This window comes from Lolium rigidum, chromosome 1 (genome assembly GCF_022539505.1).
Source record: "Lolium rigidum isolate FL_2022 chromosome 1, APGP_CSIRO_Lrig_0.1, whole genome shotgun sequence".
In the NCBI taxonomy this organism is placed as follows: Eukaryota; Viridiplantae; Streptophyta; class Magnoliopsida; order Poales; family Poaceae; genus Lolium; species Lolium rigidum.
Window position 1 is genome coordinate 350,990,750 of NC_061508.1, and position 24,627 is coordinate 351,015,376.

Below are 24,627 nucleotides of genomic sequence, written 5' to 3' on the forward strand. Positions count from 1 at the left end.
GGAAAATCAAGATAATTCCATTTTTCCTTTCCGTCCCACTTCCCTCAGAGTATGCTCTGGCACCCATGTGCACTTGATGTATGTTACCTTTTAGAGCTAATTTGGTTGCATTGGGGACGTATTTAAGGTTTTAAGCCCACAGGGCAATTTTCAGTGCATAGGGATCCTCTCCTGGGAGGGGAGCAAGTCCAAGGCTCCCAGAATCGGAACATTGGGGAAATTTGGTAGAAAAGCAACTAAACAGAAATAAGGCAACAAACAATTTCGAATTTTCTATATTTCTCAGACACTTAAGTAACTCACTAGGAGCCACCTGGCAGGGTAAGCCTGAGAGTTTCCCTGAGGACACGAGGGGCGCACCCTCGCCCTGGACTTCACAGCCACCATGACACGCCTGTAAGCTCCACGTCCAGCTCGCGCAGGTCCTCCATCTACCAGTCCCCCAGGACTGCTTGTGACGCCTGAGAGCTTCCCTGAGGACACCGAGGGGCGCACCCTCGCCCTGGACTTCACAGCCACCATGACACGCTCTGTAAGCTCCACGTCCAGCTCGCGCAGGTCCTCCATCTACCAGTTCCTCAGGACCGCCTGTGACGATGACGAGCAACGGTGAGCCTCAACGATCTCGTCCGACTTGCAATTGTCGGTGTACGACCACACCACAGTCCCCGGGCTCGCCATCGTCTTGGCGGCGATGGAGTCGACACACCTCACGGACAGCTTCAGCCTCGTCTGGTAGATCTCGTCGGCGCCATTCTGGCTCGCCTCAATTATCAGCTGCTGCGGCATGTTGCTCTTGGAATGCAGAGGGAACTGAAAATAGATTGTGCGGTGCTAAATATTACTGACAGTTTTTTAACCAATGGTTTTACAGGAAATTGTCAAGTGGTCAAAAGTACAGAGGTTTTTTAGGTGAAGTAAAAGTGGGCATGATTGAACAGTGGGAATTTGTTGATCTGTTGTAGCATTCTGTGTGTAGACCAGATGCAGCAAATTGACATATTTAATTGTGAGGCATTTGTACATGCAAATGTAGCCAACAACCATATGGCTAGAGAAAACTTGCGGAAATGGAAAGACGATCTAAAGGAATGTGTTGAAAGATTCTTTGAGACAGCATGGATCCAAATTACAAATGGTGTTTCCTACAAAACAAAATGATGTTAAACACAGCAGCATCTTGCGGCATGCTAGCTGTACATGCGAGGATGCATTGTCTTACTAATTAGCTTAAGTTCAGCACCACACCTTCAGATTTATTCAGATACATCAATGATAAACAGGCTTGGGAAGGGTTAAGTGCAGAGGACCTAATTACCTTGTGCAGGTAGAACCTTGCCTCCTTGACATGGACAACGATGCCTGACGGCAGGTTGGACAGCACGTATCTGCAGGAGGATGATCTGTTGAGAGTTGCATAGTGGTTGCGCACAAGACATGGAGCAGGAGAATGTAGTACATCAGGCAGGGTATATTTTGTGTTATAATCAAGTATAGTGCCCATAAGAAAGTAGGGCAGAGATGTCTGGAGACATCCTTTCTGAAAATGCTAGAATGGTCAAAACGCTAGATATGCTATCGGGGGCTTCGAGTGGTTATGTGTCACAGAATATTAACTCAACTACCCCAATATTAAATGTTACACCGATAACAGTTTTGAGGATACAGACATCAAACAATAGCATAAAATGCTCTGGTATACTTGTATGGATATTTCTACAGAATATATGCTGCACGTGGGTAAACTGAGGAATATATATAGTAGCATTTTACAGTAAAAGAAAATGGATTTCTTTTACATGCCTAAGGAATGGCTCTGTAGCAGGTAACTCCATATCTGGCCTGAAACAAATCTAGGACATGTGTGTTTATCATTCGTACAAGCTTGGTTTACAAGCAAGAAAGTGAGAAGTGATCGGTTTTGCTTGAGTAGGAAACACAGCCAAATTATTGACATGAATCTTTCTGTGTCTGGATTGTCCCAACAATGTCATGCAGCGTGTAGATATATAGTGCACTATCATCGATCGATATCAGAAATAAAAAATACAAAGCATGTAAGGTTATTATATATAGAACAGTATATATAGAACAGACCCTTATGTGTGTCAGCAACAATTCAGCATTACTAACAATCGATCAGCAACTCCCGTGCCACAATGAAACGACACAGTTAAAGAGGGATTTCACAATTCATATGGGCATGTATACCAATAAATTATCTTCAGATAAGGTATTAGATCCTAACGATGAATCTAATTTATGTAGAAGAAAAATAACATCCTGGTATGCTGAGAGAAGAAAGCAAACCTGAAAAACGAATCTCAACCTCATCCACTCATCAGAACATGTCAATTAGGACTGGCCAAAATTGATGAAAGTCATGTTGCACATCTATCCAACAGCAAACAGTTGTCACATGCATACAGAAGAATCACGCTAGAAGAAATTAGTATACATAGTTCTGAATTAACATCTTGGTATAGCTTGCATCAGAATTTTAGGTAGTGAAAAAATGCAACTACTCATGATTCAAGGTTTGATAGGACATTTTAGCATCTACCTTATCCATAAGTTGTGGACCTCCATTGCGAGAAGTCACCTCCAATAACCTTTGCGTTCTCTTTTATAATAAGAACTCGATGATCTATCTTCTCAAACTATTAACTTGTTCTCTTATATGTGGTGGCAAAAGAATGTATCCATGCTGCAGCTTACCTTGAAGAAAAACAATTGTTTATGAGCTCTTCATACACCATGAGTTTGCATACAGTTAATAGAGCAACTGGTGTATCAATAAAGTGATTTTCTTTCATAAATCAATGAGTTTAGTTTTCATCTGAAACGAGTAGAGACATGGTCTTTGAGAATCAGTAAATTCTAGTGCAGAATTAGTTTTTTGTTTTTTTACTATGAGATTCTTTTCAGAAATTCTTCAGTGCTATGTATGCAGATAAAACTACATTATCATCATCAGCTAGTTTGGTTTGCAGAGCAAAAGCAATAGTAACACCAAACCAATTTCTTGTCTGCAATACATGTGAGATATAACTAGTACTTCTAACAATTTATATGGCCTCAAGTTATTTCTTGTCTGCTAGACATCTCAATTGCTAGAACTGCATCTAGAGGCATCAAGAACAGTCCACAGTAAACTAAAAAAATTGCTTACAAGATCTGCTGTATCGCATCAATAGGTTTCAGGATGTGGAAGGAAGAGATGGGGGAGGACCGGAGGAGGAGGTTGTGCTTACCGGTGATTTGAGTACTGCCGTTCCATCGCTGGAGGAGATGAGGACCGTCGCCGTTCCAGGAGGAAGACTACCGTTGCCATTGCCGGAGGGGAGAGGAGCTTTGATGGAGGCAGAGTAGAGCTCGGCGGAAGGAGAAGGAGGATCGTGGAGGTAGAGCACTTGGAGGTTGTGCTCGCTAGAGGAAATAGAACAGCGGGTTGGAGGCATCGCACCAGCACCATCGCCTCTCTGTCGCGAGATGAGAGCGACTGAGGATTTAGTCGCCGACGTCCGGAGTATAGATAGTTCTCCCAGGGAAAGGCAAGGAAGGGCCATGATCCGTCTCCCACGTAGGCAACCAAATGGGTCTTGGGATTTTTCGTGCGTTTCACCCATTAGTTTCTTGTCCGGGGAAAGGACGGGGATCCCCTTAGAATCCTCTGCAACCAAACACACCGAATTGAACGCTTGGGTCCCCAGAGTGCTCTGATTACCCCCTTGCATGCACGCCAAAAGGACAGCGTCGATCGCTGCAAGCCTATCACCTGACGAGATTGATGACTCCAGCGAGCTTTCTTCTGTAAAAACAGCGCTGATGTGCATGGCAGCCAGTCCAGCCACTGTCTGGTCGCCTGGGAGATGCCTAAAAGTCAGGGCAGCATGGGCCAGAACCAACACAATCACAAGAAAGCCGTTATGGCCAACCTCCCTGCCAAGCTGATCTCCAGGAAGGCCGCTCCATGCTTCAACTGGCTTGTGCGTGACGGTACCTTTCTCAACGCATTCAGATCTCTCCAGGGGCGACTGACACACCATTTTGGAAATTCATCTTGCCGCTGCTGCAAACGGTTCAGAGCAGAATACGGCTTTCTGTCAGTTGCTGCAATCAGGTAGTTCCATCTCTTGATGGCATGATCTTATGAATGAGGGGAGATTAAGCCAAAAATTTCCAATCCTGTACACTTCTGTCAAATTTTTATACAAGGCAGACATAGATCACAAGAGGATAGAACATGCTGCACCCAGCATGAATAACCTTAACAGTGCTCCATAAGTTCCAGCACACAGCAAATCACCAGGGTATCATAGCGTGTATCTCTGATTCCTCTTCTGGCAACACTGAACTTCAGCATCTGTGTGTGTACATCTGAACCACACCTGCGGGGCAAAAACACGATGCAACGATAGGTGGTCAGTCATTTCTTCAGACTGCAGACATAGATGATATTGCAGCCCATGTCCTGTCCTCTTACCCCAAAACCAGATTCTGTATTTTAATGCTGACCAGATGAATAGTTTGCAGCAAGCTGGCACCCAGGTTCTCCAAATGCAAGGGTTGGCCGCTGTTCTCGCTGCTCCTTGCAAGAGCATCATGTAGGTAGAACTTGCAGTATAGCACCCTGATGGAGACCAAGGCCAGGAGGAGTCAGCAGTGTTGGTGCTAGTCCCTGCAGCCAGAGATCCTTGACACCAAGACTTCCAAAGCATTTCATTTTGCAGTGGACCAAGCCACAGGACAAAGTGATTAGCAGACATTGGACAACAAAGTTAGACATTCATTGAGAAGAGGTGTCGTTGCCATAAACCCGCAAGAACATAGCAGAGCTGAAGGACTCAAGGCACTTGTTTGTAGCTGCTTTCCCTGAGCTAGCTGTAAGCCCATATTCTTCTTAACAGATCAGTCAAGGGTTCAGAAGGAAGGGTTGTTCGTTCGAGAGTGAATCTTGCGATTGTTTGACATATGTTATACACAAAGAAGCATCATCCTTGTCTTCTTGATGCATGGAATCAGCACCTACAGGTATAAGAAGAGGAATTTAGATATTCAGCAATCAGTACTTTCAAGAAGAATTATGTGCATAGTTGAACGAAAGTTAACATTTGAACTTGCCAGTTCAACGACATCAAATATTCAAATACAAATTTAGCATTTACAAATTGCAGTATTTAATCCCAGTTATACCTTTCATGGAGAGAACCTTCTCATGATTTTTCTGACTTGTTTCACTATGCGAACATAGTGATAGAACAACTTCGATTGCTCCCCCTCCAGCCCTACGCGGCTGTACCGATTCCCACCAGAAATGTTATTACAGGGGCTTCCGCCTACAATAATGTCAAATCCACCAAATCTGTTCACCAAGGCCTCAATCTCACTGTCATTGACGTTCTCCACATTTCCAATTTCAATCAGCTCTCCACTCTGCTTCGTTTTCTCCCACCACGTCCTGAGGACACCTTGGTTGACTTCTGAAATTTCAGCAGAAACAACGATATTCAGTCGAATTCCTAATCGGTGCAATGCTACCTCTGCTCCACCGATACCGGTAAAAAGTGATAAGACCCTGATGCCATTAGGAAACACCGCTTTCAATACAGAAAAATGAAATGCCACGGTGTCAACCTGAAATGAATTCCCAAGGGACTTGTATCTCTCCGTGTTGGTAAAACTTCTAGTGTGATATTTTGGGAAGCCCATCACTGACTCCACTTCATCTGGATCTAATGTAGCAACTGTTTTGGGTCCAACCCAGATAAGATTCCATTGTCTACATTTGTCAAGGATTTTCTTCTGATCAGATTTACTCGGGATGCCATCACAATCTGTGAGCACCTTTCGAACAAATTTGGATGCCGTGGCAGGGGCCATAACTGTCTGTATGCAATTTAACCGTTCTCTTTTGTCCCACTGTGGCCACCATTCTTTTGTCCTGGGAAAGGCATCCTTTATTGATCTCGACTGAATCGGAAGGAGAGGAAATCTTCCAGCTATAGGAAGATTGTGGATGTATCCTCGCTTTCTTGATGCTGCACAGAAGTACTTCGAGTCAACGTATTCTGGCTCTATGTTGTAGAGAGATCTAGACATTTCGTCCCAAACTCCTCGTAGAGCACACGCGACATTCTCGAAATAAAAATACGGCGGGCCTTCAGCTATACCAGGTAGTTTTCTAGATATTGTCATGTCCATCTCTCCATTTGGAACACCAAAGCCAACCATGCGTCTACCAGAGGCCCTCTCCACATGTCGCAACAGTTCGATATTGGTTCTCCTTCTTTTTCGTTGACATTCTACTTGATTATCACCACTACTGCCTATATTGCCTATCTGTGTAGCATATATTGCATCAGCTAGTACATAAAGCGGTTCGTTCCCACCTGTTACATATTTGGACAACATTATTATAGAAGAAAAAGTTTTGGTGGGGATGCCAACAATAAAATGTAGCATGTGGCATGGCTGCTGTTGAGAAGAAGACTATGCTAGTCCGTATTGGTTCTTACGATTGTTGCACATTGAGATCAGTAACAAAATTGCAGACTGGGTTATTAGTGCTACTTATAATACTTAATTGAAGTTTGATAATTAATTATATTGCTGACTGCTACTCTCAAAATCCTAGGCCATTTCCACCTGCCCATATGCTAGACTGCCTTGGAGATCTAAGGTTCAGAGGGGTGGAATTGGTCAGGCATGGTCAGACACCTAGAGAACCTACGATGATCAAGATTGCATCAAAATTAAAATACATGTTTGTGGTAGTACAACACAAATTGCAAGAACTTGCACACAAAAATCAGAAGCTAAAAACAAGAAGAATGGCTACATAAGGGGAGCAGCTAGTAAGATAAAGAAGGCACGGGTACTTGCAGAACATTGAGCGAGAAAAAAACTATTGCCTAATTTCAGTCTGAATGCTTGTAGCAACATCATTGAGTTTCTTATTTCAAACTGAATTGGCAGGAAGTTAGGATGCAGGAACAGGCACACAAACTGAGGCCACACAGGAGACTTGTACACGTCAAGCTGCACCAAGCCAACAACTTGCTCAAGCACAAAACAGCTGCAGCAGCACAAGAACACAAGAAAAGCAGCTTGCGAAGAAAAAGGAAAAGCAGTAGTTGCAAGCAGAGCTTCACATGCAAAGAACACCACCAGAAAAGCAGCCCAACAGGCAAAAAAAAGAAGACAGCAGCATTAGTTGTGTGTACAGGTGCTTCTGAAGCAACAAATGTAGATGTTCAAGATAGAACATGCATCCCACCTACACAACCATTACCATTTGCTGAGCTTCAACATCTGCAACGATGGACCATTTCATGTACTGCACCACCTAAAACATACTACAGCAAAAGAAAGAAGAACAAATGGAATATATGCTCTTTGGACATGGAAAGTAAACTTTGTGATCTTGTAGTGCTTCTTTTGCTTGCTGGTCAGCTGCAAACAATCTGATCATGATGTATTTTGTGAATGTTATAGACCCCAAGGTTTTGTGGATGCTTTATCTTAATTTCAGTACATTACCATGCAAGTGTTCCTTAATTTGATCTTTGTGGTTTGATTTGGTGAATGTCATACAATGTATCTGAACATATATTGCTATATCAAGCTCGTGTGGCTACAATAATGCCTTAGCCATGGAAGGGTGGAGAATTTGGTGCCTTTTGGAGTGAGTGGAGAAAATTGTTTGTCCACAGGTGGTTATGTGCTACTAGATGGTTCGGGTCTGGTCTAGAGACTCGTGTGGCACACGATGCCTGGTGTGCAATAATGGTCAACAAAACTGCTTGGAGAATATTCCATATATGGGACTAAGTGAGCGTAGTGGCTGACCTGCTTTCATAGAGTGGGGCTACTGACTAGGTGCACTTTATAATGTATGAGAAATAATATTCGGGTAAAAGTTTGAGGGTTACCACATCTGGTAATGGCTGCAGAGGCCTCATTGCTTGTAAAGCCCATTTCAACAAGTTTGAAAAACTTCTCACTCTCTGTGAGTTCTTCATCAAATGTCTATGGAAAACATTGAACCAAGATCATTCCATATTCAGTTACCGAATGCAACAAACTGTCACAAGAACAATCAAATACCTCTAGATCTGTTGGTGAGCTGATCACCTCTAAGTCCCCTGATGAGCTGCTGAACCCTTCTAAATCAATTGATGAGCTGAATCCCTCATCAGTCTGCAGAACAACACAGCTAAATGGTTAAAATCCCTACCGGTACTGCCTCCTACACTGCTAATTAGTGGAATTGAACAGCTCACCTCCCGATGATCAAACAGCCACTGCAGGACAACTGCCTCCTCGGCTCTTCCTCCTCTAGCGTTCTCGAGAGCCATGGCAACCTCCTCCGCGGAAAACCCCATCCCAGTGAAGTGGGTGGCCATGGCAACCTCCTCCGCGGAAAACCCCATCCTGGTGAAGTGGGTGGACATCGGGCTTGTCAAATGCGCAGCGCCCTGCCGTGAGGAACCCTATATGTGGACAGAAGACGAATAAGAAACTTACAGTCAAATTGGGTTCGAGGAATGAGGGTACGCAAACACGCATACATGGGTGAACCCCCTACGGCTACACAGTGCTAACAAGTGGGGCTGAACAGCTCACCTTCTGTTGATCAAGCAGCCACTGCAGGACGTCTGCCTCCGTGTCTCCTCCTCCTCCTCTTCCAGCATGTTCGAGAGCCATGGCGACCTTCTCTGCAGGGAACCCCATCTCGATGAAGTGGGCGACCATCAGCCTTGCCAAACACGCTGCGTCCTGCCGCGAGGAACCCTACACATGTACAGGAAAAGAAAATTGGTCAAAATCGAGTTCAAGGAATGAGGATAGGTACACAAGAGTTTTGCTGCACTTTCTAGATAATAGGCAGGATAACTAGGTATATGCTTGTGCCTCCACATGAGTCTCCACATGAGTAAGAGTAACAATACATAATTGTCGATCCTGTTTCCCACACCACAATAATGAACTGATGATATTGGACATAATTTACCACCGAAAGGGTCAGCTTTGGGATGACTAGATGAATCCCTCCTTCACCTCTAACTCTACAAGAAACGCATGGCCAACCACCACTGGGTCGGCCCATCTAAATTCGCAATACCCCCATCCTGGATCCAGATGAATTGATGGTGAATCTATGTAACAAACAGCAACTAATGAGGCCACCCTTCCACACTTCAGCAGGACACATGATTGTGCCTCCACATGAGTAACAGTAATAATGCAGAATTTTCAATCCTGTTTCCCACACCACACTAATTAACTGATGATATTGGACAAAATTTACCACCGCAGAGGGCCAGCTTTGGCATGACTAGGATGAATCCCTCCTTCACCTCTAACTCTACAAGAAATGCATGTGCAACTACCACTGGATCCATCTAAACGCACTTCCAGATGAATTGATGGTGAATCGATGCAATAAAAAGCACCTAATGGAGGCCACCCTGCCACACTTCGGCAGGACACCAAAAAAATCCTAACTTTACCCTGATTGCAAGCTGCCAAAGACGTCAGATTGGAGCAAAATCCGCCATGGCGGCGGAGGCCCTCCCCAAGCCACGACTAGATGGAGAGAAAGGCCACGCCGCCGCAACAGCCGGCGGCGGCCCCTCTTGAAAAACCCCGCCTTTGGAAACAAAACCAGGATGCTGCACTCACCGGCCTCTCCGAGACGTCCCGCGGCGGCGGCGGCGGGGGTTTTGTGGCGCCGTTCCATCCGCTGGTGGTAGATGCGCTCGTGCTGCCCCTGGGCTGGCCAAGCTGAAAGCGACGCGCCCGCCGTTCGCCGTCCCCGTCACCAGCGCGCAGGCCGGAGGGGCCGCGCCCGTGCTGGCCAAGCTGGATGCCGCGGGCCCGCCATTCGCCGTCCCCGTCGCCGGCGCGCACGCCGGAGGAGCCGGCCCCGTGCTGGCCAAGCAGAAAGCCGCGCGCCCGCTGTTCGCCGTCCCCGTCGCCAGCGCGCAGGCCGGAGGAGCCGGCCCCGTGCTGGCCAAGCAGAAAGCCGCGCCCCCGCTGTTCGCCGTCCCCGTCGGCGGCGCTCCGGCCGGAGGTGCTGCCTCCGTGCTGCGCCAAATCGAAGGGCTTTGTTGTGAGAGAGACAAATTCGGGATTAAGTGCACAAAACGAGGAGTAGTAATATAAAAAGATTGAAGTTTTTACCATGTTTTGTTGTCCTGTTGATCTTGAGAAGAGAGGTGCGCGACCCAGGATTGTGCGCCTACGAGTTTCCAAGTGTTGTGCGCCCTCCCCAAATATTGGTACCCTGTATAGTATATAGGAAGCTAGTGAGAGTTGAAACCCTAGAATGAATGGTCTTGTTTGGCACTAAAGTTTTTACGAGACTCAGTGAAGATATAAATTATTGGATAAAATTTCCACTTTTATCTTATCCCGACAAAACCTCATCCACAATTCACTAGGTAAAGGAATAATATTGGAGATTAAGAAAAATAAACTAAGATTTGGAGGATAATGGGGTTAAGCTGGTAAATGAAGAGAATTGACTAACTTCGGCAATGTGTTATTTATTTACAACTAAAATTGGACACAAGTGGTATGAAGACGTTAAATCATCCACATGTGCCCGCGTCTATTAGTTTACAAAATTAGCCAAACCTCAAATGTTGTTTTAGATTATTTAGATTTACATCTATTCACTTTTCTAAATGCTTCCTTGTGATTTCAAAGACCTCGCGTGCACAAATACCAGACATGCACATCATGAACATTCCTCCCAATCATATGCAGCGTTTGCTGAGGACAAGTGATATGCAACCTATGTTCACTAAAATAAGACATTTTTAGCAAGTTGGGGTTGTATTTGCAAACTTCGCTGAATCCCTATTCGATGCATATGTGGGGTATACTATGAGCACAAAATTTAAACCCTCGTGGATAGAGTCGTGTCCCACAACTTCACCACGTCGCCAAAAGATGGTTCATAAAAAATTCTAAGCTATATAATCAACATCAATCACCACCTTATGATTCACAGTCCATACGCAATCCACATAGTTGAAGTGTAGTGATATTTCGCTAAATTTCACACTTTTATTATTGTAATGTTAGGCTAAGGGCATCTCCAACGGGGTGCGGACCGGAAATGCGTCTGCACCCTGCTCTAGCGGGGCGACGCATCGTGTCCACAGCGACGCAAACGCGGCGCAAATATGCGGCACGTTTGCGTCTCCGCGGACGCTGCGCAGTCGCGCCTAGCTTCCGCTCGCTTCCTCCACGGGCCTGCTTGGCAGCGACTCTGGCTCGATCAGCCTCGAATTAAAGCACAACAAGCGCGCCGATGTCAACCGCCGGAGTGGTAACCGCACCGATCAACCCGCCAACCGCCGGAATGGAGCGTCGAACCACCGCGGAAGAGAAACCGCAGGCCTCTTCGTTATACGCGCCGCCATTAATCCCCGCGGAATATAACCCCTGCACATGCTGTAATTCACGTCGAACCGCCTGCCAATCTTCTTCTTATTCTTCTCCAACACCGGCTAGCCAGGCGCCATGAGCAACACGTCCTTGCCGTCGTACTCGGAGAGCGAGGGTAAGCCGCCGGGATGCCTGCATTAGTGGAAAACACCCGTGACGCCCAGCGACCCTGGCTCCACGCCGAGGGAGGTCGAGGAGGACGGAGGCACTGTTGGCAACGACGGGGCGAGGAGGAGGACGCCAAGTTCGCACGGCTGGATGTGCTGGAGGCGGCGGACGAGAAGGCGACGGCAAGGAAGGAGGCAAGGGCCCGGGCAAAGGCGCAGGCGCGGGCCGAGTCGGCGCGTCGTCGTCCATTCACCGACGAAGACGCCACTTCGTCGCCTGGAACTCCTCCACGGACGCGTCGTCCGGCAGTTCCTCTTCCGAGGAGGAGGTGACAAGCAAGAGGCGCGTCCGTGAGGACGACGAGGCACAGCCTTCTAGCAAGAAGGCCAAGAATTAGTTTATAGTTTCTTTGTTTTTAAATTTGTTCTCTAGTTTGTATGTTAAATATGTTTGAACTTGTTCGATTCGAGTAATCAGTACTACTTGTTTTCGCGTTTGAACTTGCTCATTCAAAGATTCGTTAAGCTCAAACGATGTACAAATTAGGGAGTTTTTCAACAAAAAGGAAAAGAAGAAGCAGGGAACAAAACAGTGGGGTGTCCAAAATGCGTCGGACCGCTGGTGGCCCCCAACGTAAACATTCAGTTCGCGCCTCGCGGTCATTTTCGCGTTCGTCAGGCGACGCAAACGGACACCCGCGAATTTGAGCGTCCAAAATGCATCGCCCCGATGGAGATGCCCTAAAAGAGTGAAAGTTTCGGTCCCAAAGGATCCACATTAGCCCTCTCTAATTCCACACTTACAAGATTGATGCCCAAGGATCCTCACTAGCCTCTCCAAAATAAAGTTGTGTCCCTCTTCCAGGTATGTCCTATATCTTTGTCTAACTAAATGACCCGTTGCGCCACTGACCTGAGTGTGGGAAGCATGATGGAATTTAGGTTGCATTTTTTTAATCTTGTTTTGAACCACCTGACATTTTACAAAATAAATTACATGTCAGAACCCTCTATATTCCTTTATAGGTACTAGGAAGGTGTGGTGCGGCCTGTCGCCGCACCCGTGGCTCAATGGATGAAAAAAATGTGTGGTGCGATTATTGGGCAGAGGCCCCTCTGGAAGAAAGATCCCTTGGCAAGCACAAATATTGATTCATCAATGAAGTGCAACAGATTAGCACAGACAGGCAGAAGCTGCCATATTGCTATAGAATTATGAAGAAAGTCGATGTTAAGCTATTCAAATAAATCATATGATTATATCGCAGCAGAAACAGTACATTGTTGTAGTGATGTCCTAATCACTTCATGCCGTCTAGTAGATGGTGTCTTTGTGAACTTGGAGCACTTTGGCTCTATACAGAGAAGAATCAGTCATTGGAAACAAAAGTAAATTAAAAGGACAGGGTCGCCTGTCCAATCTTATTCTAAATTGGTGAAAACAACATGCTACAAACCAAACTGATTATAGCTATGGAGCAACACAGAGTGAAGAACAATAAAGTGACAATTTAAACTACATTTTGGTCCCAACAACTGGTACAGAAGTAACTGAACACATATAAAGACAGGCATTGAGTTTTGACCTTGATGCTGATGCAACACTTTAATGCATATGGAAGCTGTTATGACCTTGATGCTGATGACCATGTAGTGTGCTTATATGTGGTGTACTTAATCACAGGCATTGAGTTTTGACTGCAAGGTAGGCCATTTATCCCAACATGAGCATTTGAGTGACCAAGTGGGGTGTCATCATACCTATATCTTCTACTTCTCCCATGAAGATACTAAGCATTATCAACAAAAACAGTGTATTCATTGAAAAGCAAAAGATGCCAGTGCAATTTTGTGAAGATGAACCTTCTGCTGTGTCATTTTCAGAAACTTTGATGAACACTCACAAATCGATAGTTATACTCTTCAGATTGATCAGTGTACCGCCTATATAGAAAACCAATGGACACCCATTGATGGGTAGGATCGCTTCTTCCACCAAAATATATAGCTTATAGTGCCATTGATGGTAGGAGGAAAGACAGTTAGGAATTTAGGTTTGTAGTCATGGTTCAAAAGCAAGCGAACTGTAAGAACTAATTAAATGGAAGAAAGTTCAGAGCAACTCTAGTATTTTACATGATTCCAGAGTATTGTAATAGAAGAAATGAAACAATTAATCTAATTTTATGGTTATAGAAATATTGCCACATCATCAAAATATTTGACAAATAACATATTGTAACATGGGAAAAGAAAATAACCTGAATTGTACATGGAGCTTGGCATTGCATTTTAAAATAAAGAACGGTCAAATCTTGATGTTTCCTACCTTCAGTTGAAGGAGAAGAGTAATAGTCTTCAAACTATGCTCACCACGATCGATTTAGTCTCCCAAGAAACGATCAATGTAACTGAAATGTTAGGAAGATACATATGGGTTAAGAGAACTATTATATATATTCAAAGAAGCTTCAAGCGTGTACAAAGCCGTTAGGATGAAACGAAATTTGATTATTTTTATGTACCAAAAAATTAGTTGGCTAAAAAAAAGGTTACGCTAGAAGAGAAAATATAATTTCGATTTCAGGATGCACCTTGTCACCCCTGATGCTGGCCCGAGTATAAATTCAAAGCATATTGAAAGATTCATAAAAGAAAAGAACAATCAATAGCAGTCTAAATCACGCGGAAATGTTGCTCTGATGATAAAGGTCATAGTGTCTTAATGTACAACTGATGTGATCAACACATCAAGAGAATAATTACCAGTCCTTTAACGATGAAGCATTCTTTCAGTACAAGTATCTGACAGGCATTATCAAATCATTAGAATAAGAAAGAGCGGAAAAACTGAATCACGGGAACTGCAGAGATAAAAAAAAAAGATACACATGCAATGTCTCCTGCTGTTGAGGGAGAACCATACTGGTGAAATAAGCTCATTAGGTCACAAAATTGAAATTGCAAATGACCAAACATCTCAATTAGAGCTTTAAATTTTATGCTACTTGATTCACTTGAAAATATTATTTACACACTTTCATATAGATCTGCAATCTCAATACAGTCCAAGACGATTTGTCTTCGCGCAGGGGGTTTCGAACCACGATGTTTCAAGATAGATGCAGTTACCTCTTTAACTGGATCAGAAAGAAATCCTTAAAGGCAGAATAGGAAAGAGAATTTCCTTTAACGAATTTCCTTTGTTTTCAAACTAATCGATTGACAGCTTCCTAAGCATGACACCTAAAGCACTTCCAGTATTACATTTAATATAAGGTTTTATGAGGCTTGAATTCCGCTTCGCACTTGGTGTGGCATCTGGGGACTGCTCTCTGCCAGTTGAATGCCCCATTTCACAGTAACTTGCCTGGCTACTGGAACATCTTTCTTTTTTTGCGAGTAACACTAATCGCCCCATCCTCTGCAGCAGATGCTTCAACCAAATAATCAACACCTTTGCGTGATCTCCTACGCAACCAAAATAAGTTTGAAATACACGTCTTAGCATGAGCAGCATACATTTATTATGAAACATGTCAACACAAGTCCAGGGACAGAAATTGTACAAACTTCCATCATGTTGGATCAGAGAATTCTCAGGGCTGATATACTGTTTCCACAGTCGTTTGCTCTGTTTGTTCATCATTGTAAGAAAATATGGCAGGTGCTTTTCCAGCTTACATGTTAGTGGCAGTTGCAGCGCCATGGTCAACATCATTGTAAGTATACATTGGTTGGTTCCCACTCGACAAAATACGCCATACCCAATGCTTTACCCGCATCGATAAGCTTTGGACTTTATTTAGTACGATTAACATGGATAATCTGCATGAAAGTAGCAGTGTTGATAAATAATGATAAATATTTGAAGTTTCAGTAAAGGGAAATGGTGAAACACAGTGATTGTCATTGTATCTGATGAAATTATTCCGCGGTCAGTTCTAATCATCAGATTTTAACCTTCACATTTCAATATTCAAAACTGAAGCGAGACGAAGAACACTCATCTATGATGAAGCTAGGTATGTCTATAATCATCCGGTTCAGGTGAAATAAGCACATGTAAATATATCAATGTTTAGTTGCTATTTAACATCGTAGTTCTCCATAATGTATCCTAAACTGTTTTGGAGCAGCGCAGAAGATTCATGATTAGTTCATTGATCCAGCTTGATCCGTTTTCAATCACATCAAGCAAATACTCCAATGATCTGAAATCTGAACTTGTAAGCCTTTGTGAGATACAGAATACTATCTATAGCATCCTTTGCAGCCGATCACACCCTCCTTGTGCTTGTGTGCCGCTCCTCGACTGGTCTTGCCATGGCATGGCACCGCACCATCGATGTCTCTGTAGGCGTCATCGAGCGCCAGTGACCAAGCAGACGGCGCCGCATCTCCCTGTTACCACAAACATCTGGTCCCAGGTATCCACACGTTGTGGAACAACGGAGGAGCCGTTCATTGAGCACCTCCTTCTGTGGGACACTGCCACCAGGATCCCTCACTACATCTACATGGCAGCAAGCTGCTGAAGGCGGCGGCAGTGCTGACCGAGTGGCCATCAAGCATCCGCACAGGAGACCCATAGGCGAGGTTGATGGCGAACACCCACATGATACATGTTTGACCAACCGGCGAGATCGAAGGCTGTCGTCTAGGTGAGGAGCTGCAGCGCGGAAGCCCGCCCACATCGGAGGAGGATGGCCCAGGGGAGGCTCGCGGAGTACACCACCGGCCGTCGAGAATCAAGAGAGGACGGGGAAATCTCCAGTGGCCTCGATCATCCAATGTCGCCGGCGAGGTCCCGGCCACGACCTCCCACCAGAGAGCGGATTCACCTGGTCGGGGTGTCGGCGGGGCCCTTGTAGGTGAAATTTTGTGCTTGAATGCTACCGATGCTGCGGGCAGAGCAGGCGTGGCGGGCCGTAGAAGTTTAGCTTGAGCACATCAGGCTCATCTTCGGCGGCCACGTGCCCAAGGACGAACCCCCACCTCTCTGCAGCGCAGCAGACCGGAATCAAGAGCAGGGCCAAGGCCCTCACTTCCCCCGATCGCGGCGAGGCCATGGAGGTGGAAGGAGGGCAGGGGTGAGGATGAGGAGGAACGTGGGAGGAGAGTAGAGCCCGCAAGAACTTGGCCGGCGGGGAGGTAGGCTGTGGCCGGAGAGAGAGTGAATCGGATGAGATGTGAGAGGGATTCGAGAGAGGAGTCACCAGAGGGTTCCAGAAACGATGAGAGGACACGAAGAAAAAACACAGCGATGTAAAAAAGGAGGAAAGCCGTGCATCACCATCGTACGCACAGCTACAGTAAAAATACATACGCGTCAAGCTTTAATTGGATGAAAAGCTCTACAACTCCAAAACTCGAAGATTTGAGCAAATAGGTTCAACTTTTATATATAGTATACATGGCTAAAGAGGAAATCCACTGCGAATACACTTAATATGGTCGTGCAATCTAAGCTAGTAGGGGTAATGAGATTTGCAATCTTTAGGAAGCGTGTTGTTTTAAACCTTTGAGCAGCTAGCGTATGGAGCAAACCTATGTAAAGATAGTGGAAGCACCTCTTGAAGTTCTTCTATTGATGTTCGACTACCTGCAACCTCTCTTCTTTTCTTCAGCTTAGCTTTAAGTGCTTTTGTTGTCTACTCCGTTTCACCATCCACTGCAAGAGTATACTTCCGTGCTTGAAGCAGAGTAGTCTCCACAGACAGCATATCTTCCAAGTCTTTGGAAATAGTCAATCAACCTTTGCAAACATATTTCCACGTCTTCAGATACAGCAGCACCGGCTCTGCACAGATTAATAATTCAAAGATTTATACTTCAGGAAATATCAGTAAGGAAAAAAAGCGAATATAGTTATAATTATCTAACTAGTACATTTAATAATGTCTAGTTAGGAGTAATAGATAAGCTAATTGCTGCGTGCTTACTTCCATAATAAGGGGCATCTATGTCTTCACTCTGGATACTGCCTAGCCGTTGCTGCAGGCTTGTAGGGAGCGTCTTCATACCTGGACAGTGTCTGATAGTAAGATCTTCTAGAGATGAGTATGATTGCGCCCCATCCGGTAGGGATGACAGGGTATTGCAAACCCTAATTGTGAGGTGCTTCAACCATGGGAGCTCTCCCGAGCTAGATTTCAGAGATGTCAACCCACCGCAGCGCCTAATTTCTATTGACTTGAGGGATGGGGGTAGATGGAGGACCCCTGTTAACCCATGACAATCCGATAATGATATTGCTTCTAAATGCTTCGCTGCAGCTCCAGGTGGTGATGATGGCAGCTCCGGTATACTGTATGATGCTTGATGAATCAACGATGTTGACTGTCCCGGCTGCAACCTCCTGCCAAAGGGAAACTCAAGCTTACAGCAAAGACCAATTTTCATCCTCCTCAAAGTCGCAGGGACGTTAAAGACCTCAACCAAGCTTGCACAATAACCTATAAATAGAGACTCCAGACATGGCAGGAGCTGACACGTTTCTGATGATGTTGATGGCTCGGCATGAGCTTGTGCATATCCAGTCAGATTCTTGCAACCGTTAATTTTAAGCTTCCTCAACGATACCAATCCTTGGAACTCTTTTTCTGGCCAGTGGACAAGTGCATTGCAACTGTAAATCGACAACTTTTGAAGTTGTCCAAAACATGAATACAGCTCTACTACATCTGACTTAAAGTTACGTAACACCAAAACTTCCAGAGGAAAACCATGATCTTTCCATTTTTCCTTGCCCTCGACCACTTCCCTCAGACCATGCTCAACCGCCGCTGAGGTTGTTTCTGTACTGTCTTTAAGGCTGTTGAGTGTCACATTGGTCAATGTGTTTATATGTCTAGCTACCCACGCGAACAACTCTGCCTCACATCCTTCGATCCTTAATACGCTCAGCTTTGGTGATTTAGCTGTAGTTGTCAACTGTTGACATCCCTCAATAAAAACATCCTGGAGCTTAGGAAAGGTAAGTTGCCCTGGCAATGCTCTCAACTTATCACACTGAGTTATACACAACTTCTCAAGCTGAGGAAACATTATATCTGCTCTTTGCATCCCATCATCATCTATTTCCCACCATCTCTCTACACAGACAAGACCGTGTAGCGTAAGCTCCTTCAGGTTCGGAAATCCAAAGAATGTATCAAAGTCACAGCTGAACAACCATTGGAGTCTCTTACAATAGAGAAGATGGATCTGAACAACATTTTGCAACATAGTCATCCATGTTGGAAATGTGGTGGCTCTGTAGTGCTCTATCCTTATAGCACTGAGCCCATCATGAGGTTTGAGTTTCTCCAACACTCTTACATCGTCCTCACCACTAGTTTCTGCATCTGATCCAAAGGTCCATTTCAATATCAGTTCTCTTAGTTCTTTCTTCTTCCTAAGGTTTGCCGCTTCTGCATCTTCTGCTTTCACATTCTCTAGCTGGCGTAGCTCTATCTGACCACCAAGGTTTAAATTCCTGATCTCTCCAACATTACTACAGTTAGAACCACTACCTGCTACAAAACAGGTAAGTGTTTGTAGGGATGTCAGTTTTCCTATTTCTCTAGGCATGCTCTCCAGGCTTGAACAACCATGAGTGTAAAGTTGACGGAGGGCAGTCATATATTTCATTTGCCTTGGAAGCCCACAAAGAAACATGCAGAAAGAGAGGTTCAACGTTTGCAGGTTATACAGAATGCTCATATCTTCAGGGAATGCTCTTATATTACTTCCTGAGATATCTAGGTACCTCAAGTGATGTAGATACCTTGGTTTCAGCGGAAATGATCTTGTTCGTGAACAGAGATGCAATGCTTGCAAAGAGCTGTATTTAGATAGATGCTGCAACGGAATCTTCAGATCGCTATCACACAGAAGTGTCTGGATGGCTGGAGAGCTGTTCTCCAGGGAACTATTCAATATTCTTCCTGGTTCCTTGCATGACACATATACATGTCTGGTAGTGTTCGGAAGCCACTCACTCTGACTTTGTTCCTCTGCAACAACACAATCCTCAGCTGTGACAACACCTTCAATCTTGCCTGGTTCCTCAGTTGCGAGGGCACATTCGTTTTCCAGTACAGACAGTGCAACATCATGCATAAGATCATGGATTTTACATGTAGTTCTGGAATAGAATGCCCCAACGAGTCCAACTCCGCAGATCGTAGCTTGGACATGTTTAACATCTTGAAAGAATGACCTTGATGCCAGCTCATCGAAAATTTGTTTGCCACTGGTTTCAAGACGGACATGGTTTTCTAGGATAATAAAACCATGTGCAATCCATAGTTGGATCAGCTTGTCCACATCAATCTCGTAGTCCTTAGGAAATATAACACAAAATGCAAAGCATTGCTTCATATGCGATGGCAAGTCATTGTAACTGAGCTTGAGTATTGTTAAGATTCCAGAATCCTCAGTGCAAATACTGCTTTTACTTGATAGAGCTTTCCATTCTTCCACAGTGGTCTTGGTACGCATGACAGATCCCAGTGCTGTCGCAGCCAAAGGAGAGCCATGACATCTCTCCACAATTTCACCAACCATATTCACCAACTCGGCAGGCCTTTCCTCTTCCTTCTGGAAAGAGCTGAATGCTCTTGTGTCTATAATTTCCTTTATGAATTTCTCTTCCAAAATTGTGAGATTATAAGCTTCGACGGTGCCCATTATTTCAGCCACTCCTTTATCACGAGTTGTTGTCAAGACCACACTACCCACACCACCATGTTGAAGGGAGACCTTGACATCATCCAATACAAGAAGGTATCTTTTCCCGCTCAATACATTATGAAGGATATCCTGTGGTGTCTTGTTCTCCTTGGAAGCCATTTCTCCTGTATCATTATCTTTTCTGTCATCATGTTTTCTCTTGGGAGCTGGTACACCTATACTTTTGGCCAGAGAATCCACATCAAAGCCATCCGAGACACATACCCATAGCAGCAAATCAAAATGTTTCTGAATTGCAGGTTCGTTGTAAACAAGTTGTGCTAACGTTGTCTTGCCCAGACCCCCCATTCCGACGATGGGAACAACTGTGAGATCTTCAATGGCAGCTTGACCAATCAGTATATCAACAATAGTCTTATTATCACTGGCTCTGGATCTGCTAGCGATATTCTTTGGATCAAATATAAGATGATCCGTTTGCCTCAACTGGGTAGATGACGGTGGTTGTTGCTGATATTTAAATCCAAAGGCGTTCATTTCAGTTACAACTTACAAGGACCTCAATTGCCTGCACAATCTTGTTGAGCTTTCTCCCCATCCTTTGACGGAATACAAAACGGTTGTGGGTGGGAAAGAGTTTTACCACATTAAAGCCAAGCTCCTTGTAGTGCCCCTCCTTTTTGGCCTTACGACGAAGTGCCTCATACTTGAACTCATCGAAGACTTCATTGGCCTCGTACGCCACCTTCTTGATGGCCCTGATCCAGGCCGCTGCCCCTTCTCTGTGAGCTGCCGCCTGCTCTGCATCGGTGATGATGTCCAGGATGGCAGGCAATTTACGCAACAAGATTTCATGTTGCTCTTCCATGCCCTTCATCACCTTGTACTGGTCAAGGAGGTAGCTGGACGCCTTCTCCTTCACGAGGGAGAGCAGTGGTCCGACCACCATGGTGGCCACCAGCTCCGCCATTGGAACGCCAAGGACAACACACGCGAAGGACACAGAGAAGCACAGCGAGTAGTGCAAGGTGGAAAATAAAATGGTCCGAGCAAGGTGCGGTTTCTTGCGTTCTTGTGAGGAAAATGGAAGCAAGCTAGTATTGACTTTCAGGGGAGGTGTAAAGTACTTGCACAGTTGCACTAGTTGTACTTAGTAAAATAACGCTATATTACTGAACCAATCGCAATTCAACTATCTCACGTTCAAACAGCTCAGCACACCTTGATTAGCTTCAGTGTAACGTGGCAACAAGCTTGATCGAGATAAACAATCACCAACAGGGGTACTTTGTCTTGCAAGCTGTTGAGAATCATTCAACGGCTGCAATGGTAAGTTCGAGGTCAGCGCCTTGATCAGCTACAAGGTAACATGCCGCACGACGGGATTAAAAAATTCTGTAGTAATTGCCTTCCAAGCTAGCTGCCCAGTAGTAGAACCATTCGGTAACAATAATGTGCGGTTGTCTTACCCGAGCCTCCATTAGCTCCGTCCGGCGCCCCAATCCTCCCTTGTTCGCTCTACGAAACGCTCCGGCAGCCTCCGTCGCCCACCACCCCTGAAGGTTGCTGGAGAGAAACAGAGAGGGACGAGGGCGGCGCCATGCATGGCCTCCTCCTCCCCTGGTGTGTCCTGCACTTGGAGACGCTCACTGGGACTCCGGGCGCTCGCTTGAGAGAAATGGATTGCGGCCGAGGCGGATTCCGGCCGGCGTTGCCTGGCATTTGGGGATCGGCCATCGTGGACGACGGTGGAGGAGGAGACATGCTTTTTTTTTTCTTCCAATGGGAACGACGAGGAAGCGTGTACGCATAGTGAATGTGGAGGCCCATTAGGACCAGCTCGAGCGAACAACCGAAAGCCCAGTAGATGCAGCGCAGCGACGTCACCGGTGCACGTGTTTTGAAATTCAAATTTCCGCCCAGTAGATCCATTAATCCAGTATTATCGAACCAGACAAAAGATGATTATGGTTTCACACTTAACTAAATCACTGGAGCGTTGTAAAACTTCTAGGCTGATGCTTAGAAGTGGAGGTTCCAATGTTGGTCTATGAATGCATCCCAAACGGCATCCTATTGAAGATGATACATGGGTAAGAGCATCTCTAGCAGATAAACCTGCATATTAGCATGCATTATGTTTTTTAGTGGTTTGAAAAAAAAATACTGTCTTGAATAGATATACCGCATAACGGTTCATTTCAAATATTTTTGCAGCAAACCCTCGAATAACCCACTCATACTCTATACATGCGGGCTTTTGGCCAAAATGTAAGGTAAACGGAAAGATTTGGAGGGTACCAAAAATATGGTCAATGGTTACTCCGGCGAAATTCCACCGCGCCGTAGTACTCCGAAGAAATTGACATAGTCTGGCCGGTTCCGGCGACGAACATGGTTGATTCCGGCGACTAACATGGCTGATTTCGACCTATTCTTGCCGATTCCGACAATGTCAATGACAACCGGAGCTCGGGGAGAAGCCAGGTCGGCCGGCTAGCTATCATGCGCTCACATGCACGCTGCTAGCACGCCGCCTAGGTAGCTATCGATATCACATACGTTTTGCAAGCACGATAGAACACACACGATGCTAGCACGTTGCAAGCAACCGGTGAGTGATGTCTACGGGAGCTTCTATTTTTGTAGACAATGTTGGGCCTCCAAGAGCAGAGGTTTGTAGAACAGCAGCAAGTTTCCCTTAAGTGGATCACCCAAGGTTTATCGAACTCAGGGAGGAAGAGGTCAAAGATATCCCTCTCAAGCAACCCTGCGATCACAATGCAAGAAGTCTCTTGTGTCCCCAACACTCCTAATAGGTGCACTAGTTCGGCGAAGAGATAGTGAGATGCAAGTAATATGGATGAGTATGAGTGGTAATAGCAATCTGAATAAAATATGGCAGCGAGTAAACATGCAACAAAACAGTAAACAAACGGAGATTCGATGCTTGGAAGCAAGGCCCAGGGATCCTGCTTTCACTAGTGGACACTCTCAACAATGATCACATAATAGAACCACTCTACACCCTCTTGTTGGATGATGAACACCACTAACTGTGTAGGATTACACGAACCCTCAATACTGGAGTTAACAAGCTCCACAGTATTCGATATTCATGTTTAAATAACCTTAGAGTGCAAGATAGATCAACACAATTACACCGAGAACTAACATAGCATGCACACTGTCACCATCACACTATGAAGGAGGCATAGATCACATCAAAACTATCATAGCAATAGTTAACTTCATAATCTACAAGAGATCACAATCATAGCCTACGCCAAGTACTACACAATGCACACACTGTCACCATTACACCGTGGAGGAGGAATAAACTACTTTAATAACATCACTAGAGTAGCACATAGATGATATTCAACTAGATCACATAAAGAGAGAGATGAACCACATAGCTACAGCGGAGCCCTCGGCCCCGGGGGTGAATTACTCCCTCCTCATCATGGAGACAGCGATGGCGGGGAAGATGGCGGTGGAGACGGCGGTGGAGATGACTCCGGGGGCAATTCCCCGTCCCGGCAGGGTGCCGGAACAGAGACTTCTGTCCCCCGAATTGGAGTTTTGCGATGGCGGCGGCTCTGGAAGGTTTTCTCTGGTTTCGTCGAACGGGGTCGAGGTTTTAGGTCAGGGACGACTAAATAGACGAAGAGGCGGAGTCGGAGGGGCCACAGGGGACCCACACACTAGGGGGCGCGCCCCCCGCGGGCCGCGCCGCCCGTGGGGTGGGGCCCCCCGGCTCCCCTCCGGCCTTTCTCCGGTGCTCCGGAAGCTTCGGGAATTATAAGATCTTCGGTGTTGATTTCGTCCGATTCGAAAATATTTCCTTACTAGGATTTCTGAAACCAAAAACAGCAGAAAACAGCAACTGGCCTTTCGGCATCTCGTCAATAGGTTAGTTCCAGAAAACTCATAAAAACGATATAAAGTGTGAACAAAACATGTAGGTATTTTCATAAAGCAAGCATGGAACATCAGAAATTATAGATACGTTGGAGACGTATCAGCATCCCCAAGCTTAGTTCCTGCTCGTCCGGCAGAGTAAACGATAACAAAGATAATTTCTGAAGTGACATGCCATCATAACCTTGATCATACTATTATAAGCATATGTAATGAATGCAGCGATCAAAACAATGGTAATGACATGAGTAAACAACTGAATCATAAAGCAAAGACTTTTCATGGATAGTACTTTCAAGACAAGCATCAATAAGTCTTGCATAAGAGTTAACTCATAAAGCAATAAATTCATAGTAAAGGTATTGAAGCAACATAAAGGAAGATTAAGTTTCAGCGGTTGCTTTCAACTTGTAACATGTATATCTCATGGATAATTGTCAACATAGAGTAATAT

General features: G+C 45.2%; 1 protein-coding gene, 1 long non-coding RNA gene and 1 pseudogene across 2 annotated transcripts; all 3 read right to left on the minus strand.

The window, feature by feature from the left end:
• Positions 1-10: 10 nt before the first annotated feature.
• On the minus strand, positions 11-3,228 carry LOC124701790. Its single transcript, XR_007002235.1, has 4 exons — positions 2,564-3,228; positions 2,311-2,394; positions 1,319-1,388; positions 11-813 (listed from the first exon to the last, which is right to left on the minus strand). It is a non-coding gene; the product is annotated as an uncharacterized LOC124701790 (long non-coding RNA).
• Positions 3,229-5,297: 2,069 nt separating this feature from the next.
• On the minus strand, positions 5,298-10,191 carry LOC124665066 (probable inactive DNA (cytosine-5)-methyltransferase DRM1B). Its single transcript, XM_047202473.1, has 7 exons — positions 9,688-10,191; positions 8,629-8,796; positions 8,286-8,495; positions 8,110-8,202; positions 7,935-8,031; positions 5,638-6,392; positions 5,298-5,483 (listed from the first exon to the last, which is right to left on the minus strand). Exons 1-7 carry the CDS (start codon positions 10,189-10,191, stop codon positions 5,424-5,426), a joined length of 1,887 nt encoding a protein of 628 aa, XP_047058429.1. The 3' UTR covers positions 5,298-5,423.
• Positions 10,192-17,025: 6,834 nt separating this feature from the next.
• LOC124701780 lies at positions 17,026-21,320 on the minus strand (annotated as a pseudogene).
• Between the last annotated feature and the right edge of the window lie 3,307 nt (positions 21,321-24,627).

Bases quoted from the DNA above. Each gene is read 5' to 3' on its own strand.
- LOC124665066 (XM_047202473.1), bottom strand. From the start codon at position 10,191: ATGGTAAAAACTTCAATCTTTTTATATTACTACTCCTCGTTTTGTGCA. The intron at 8,797-9,687 runs GTGAGTGCAGCA...GTACATGTGTAG, and splicing joins GGGACGTCTCGGAGAGGCCG to GGTTCCTCGCGGCAGGACGC. The intron at 5,484-5,637 runs GTTGACACCGTG...CTGAAATTTCAG, and splicing joins CCCTTGGGAATTCATTTCAG to AAGTCAACCAAGGTGTCCTC.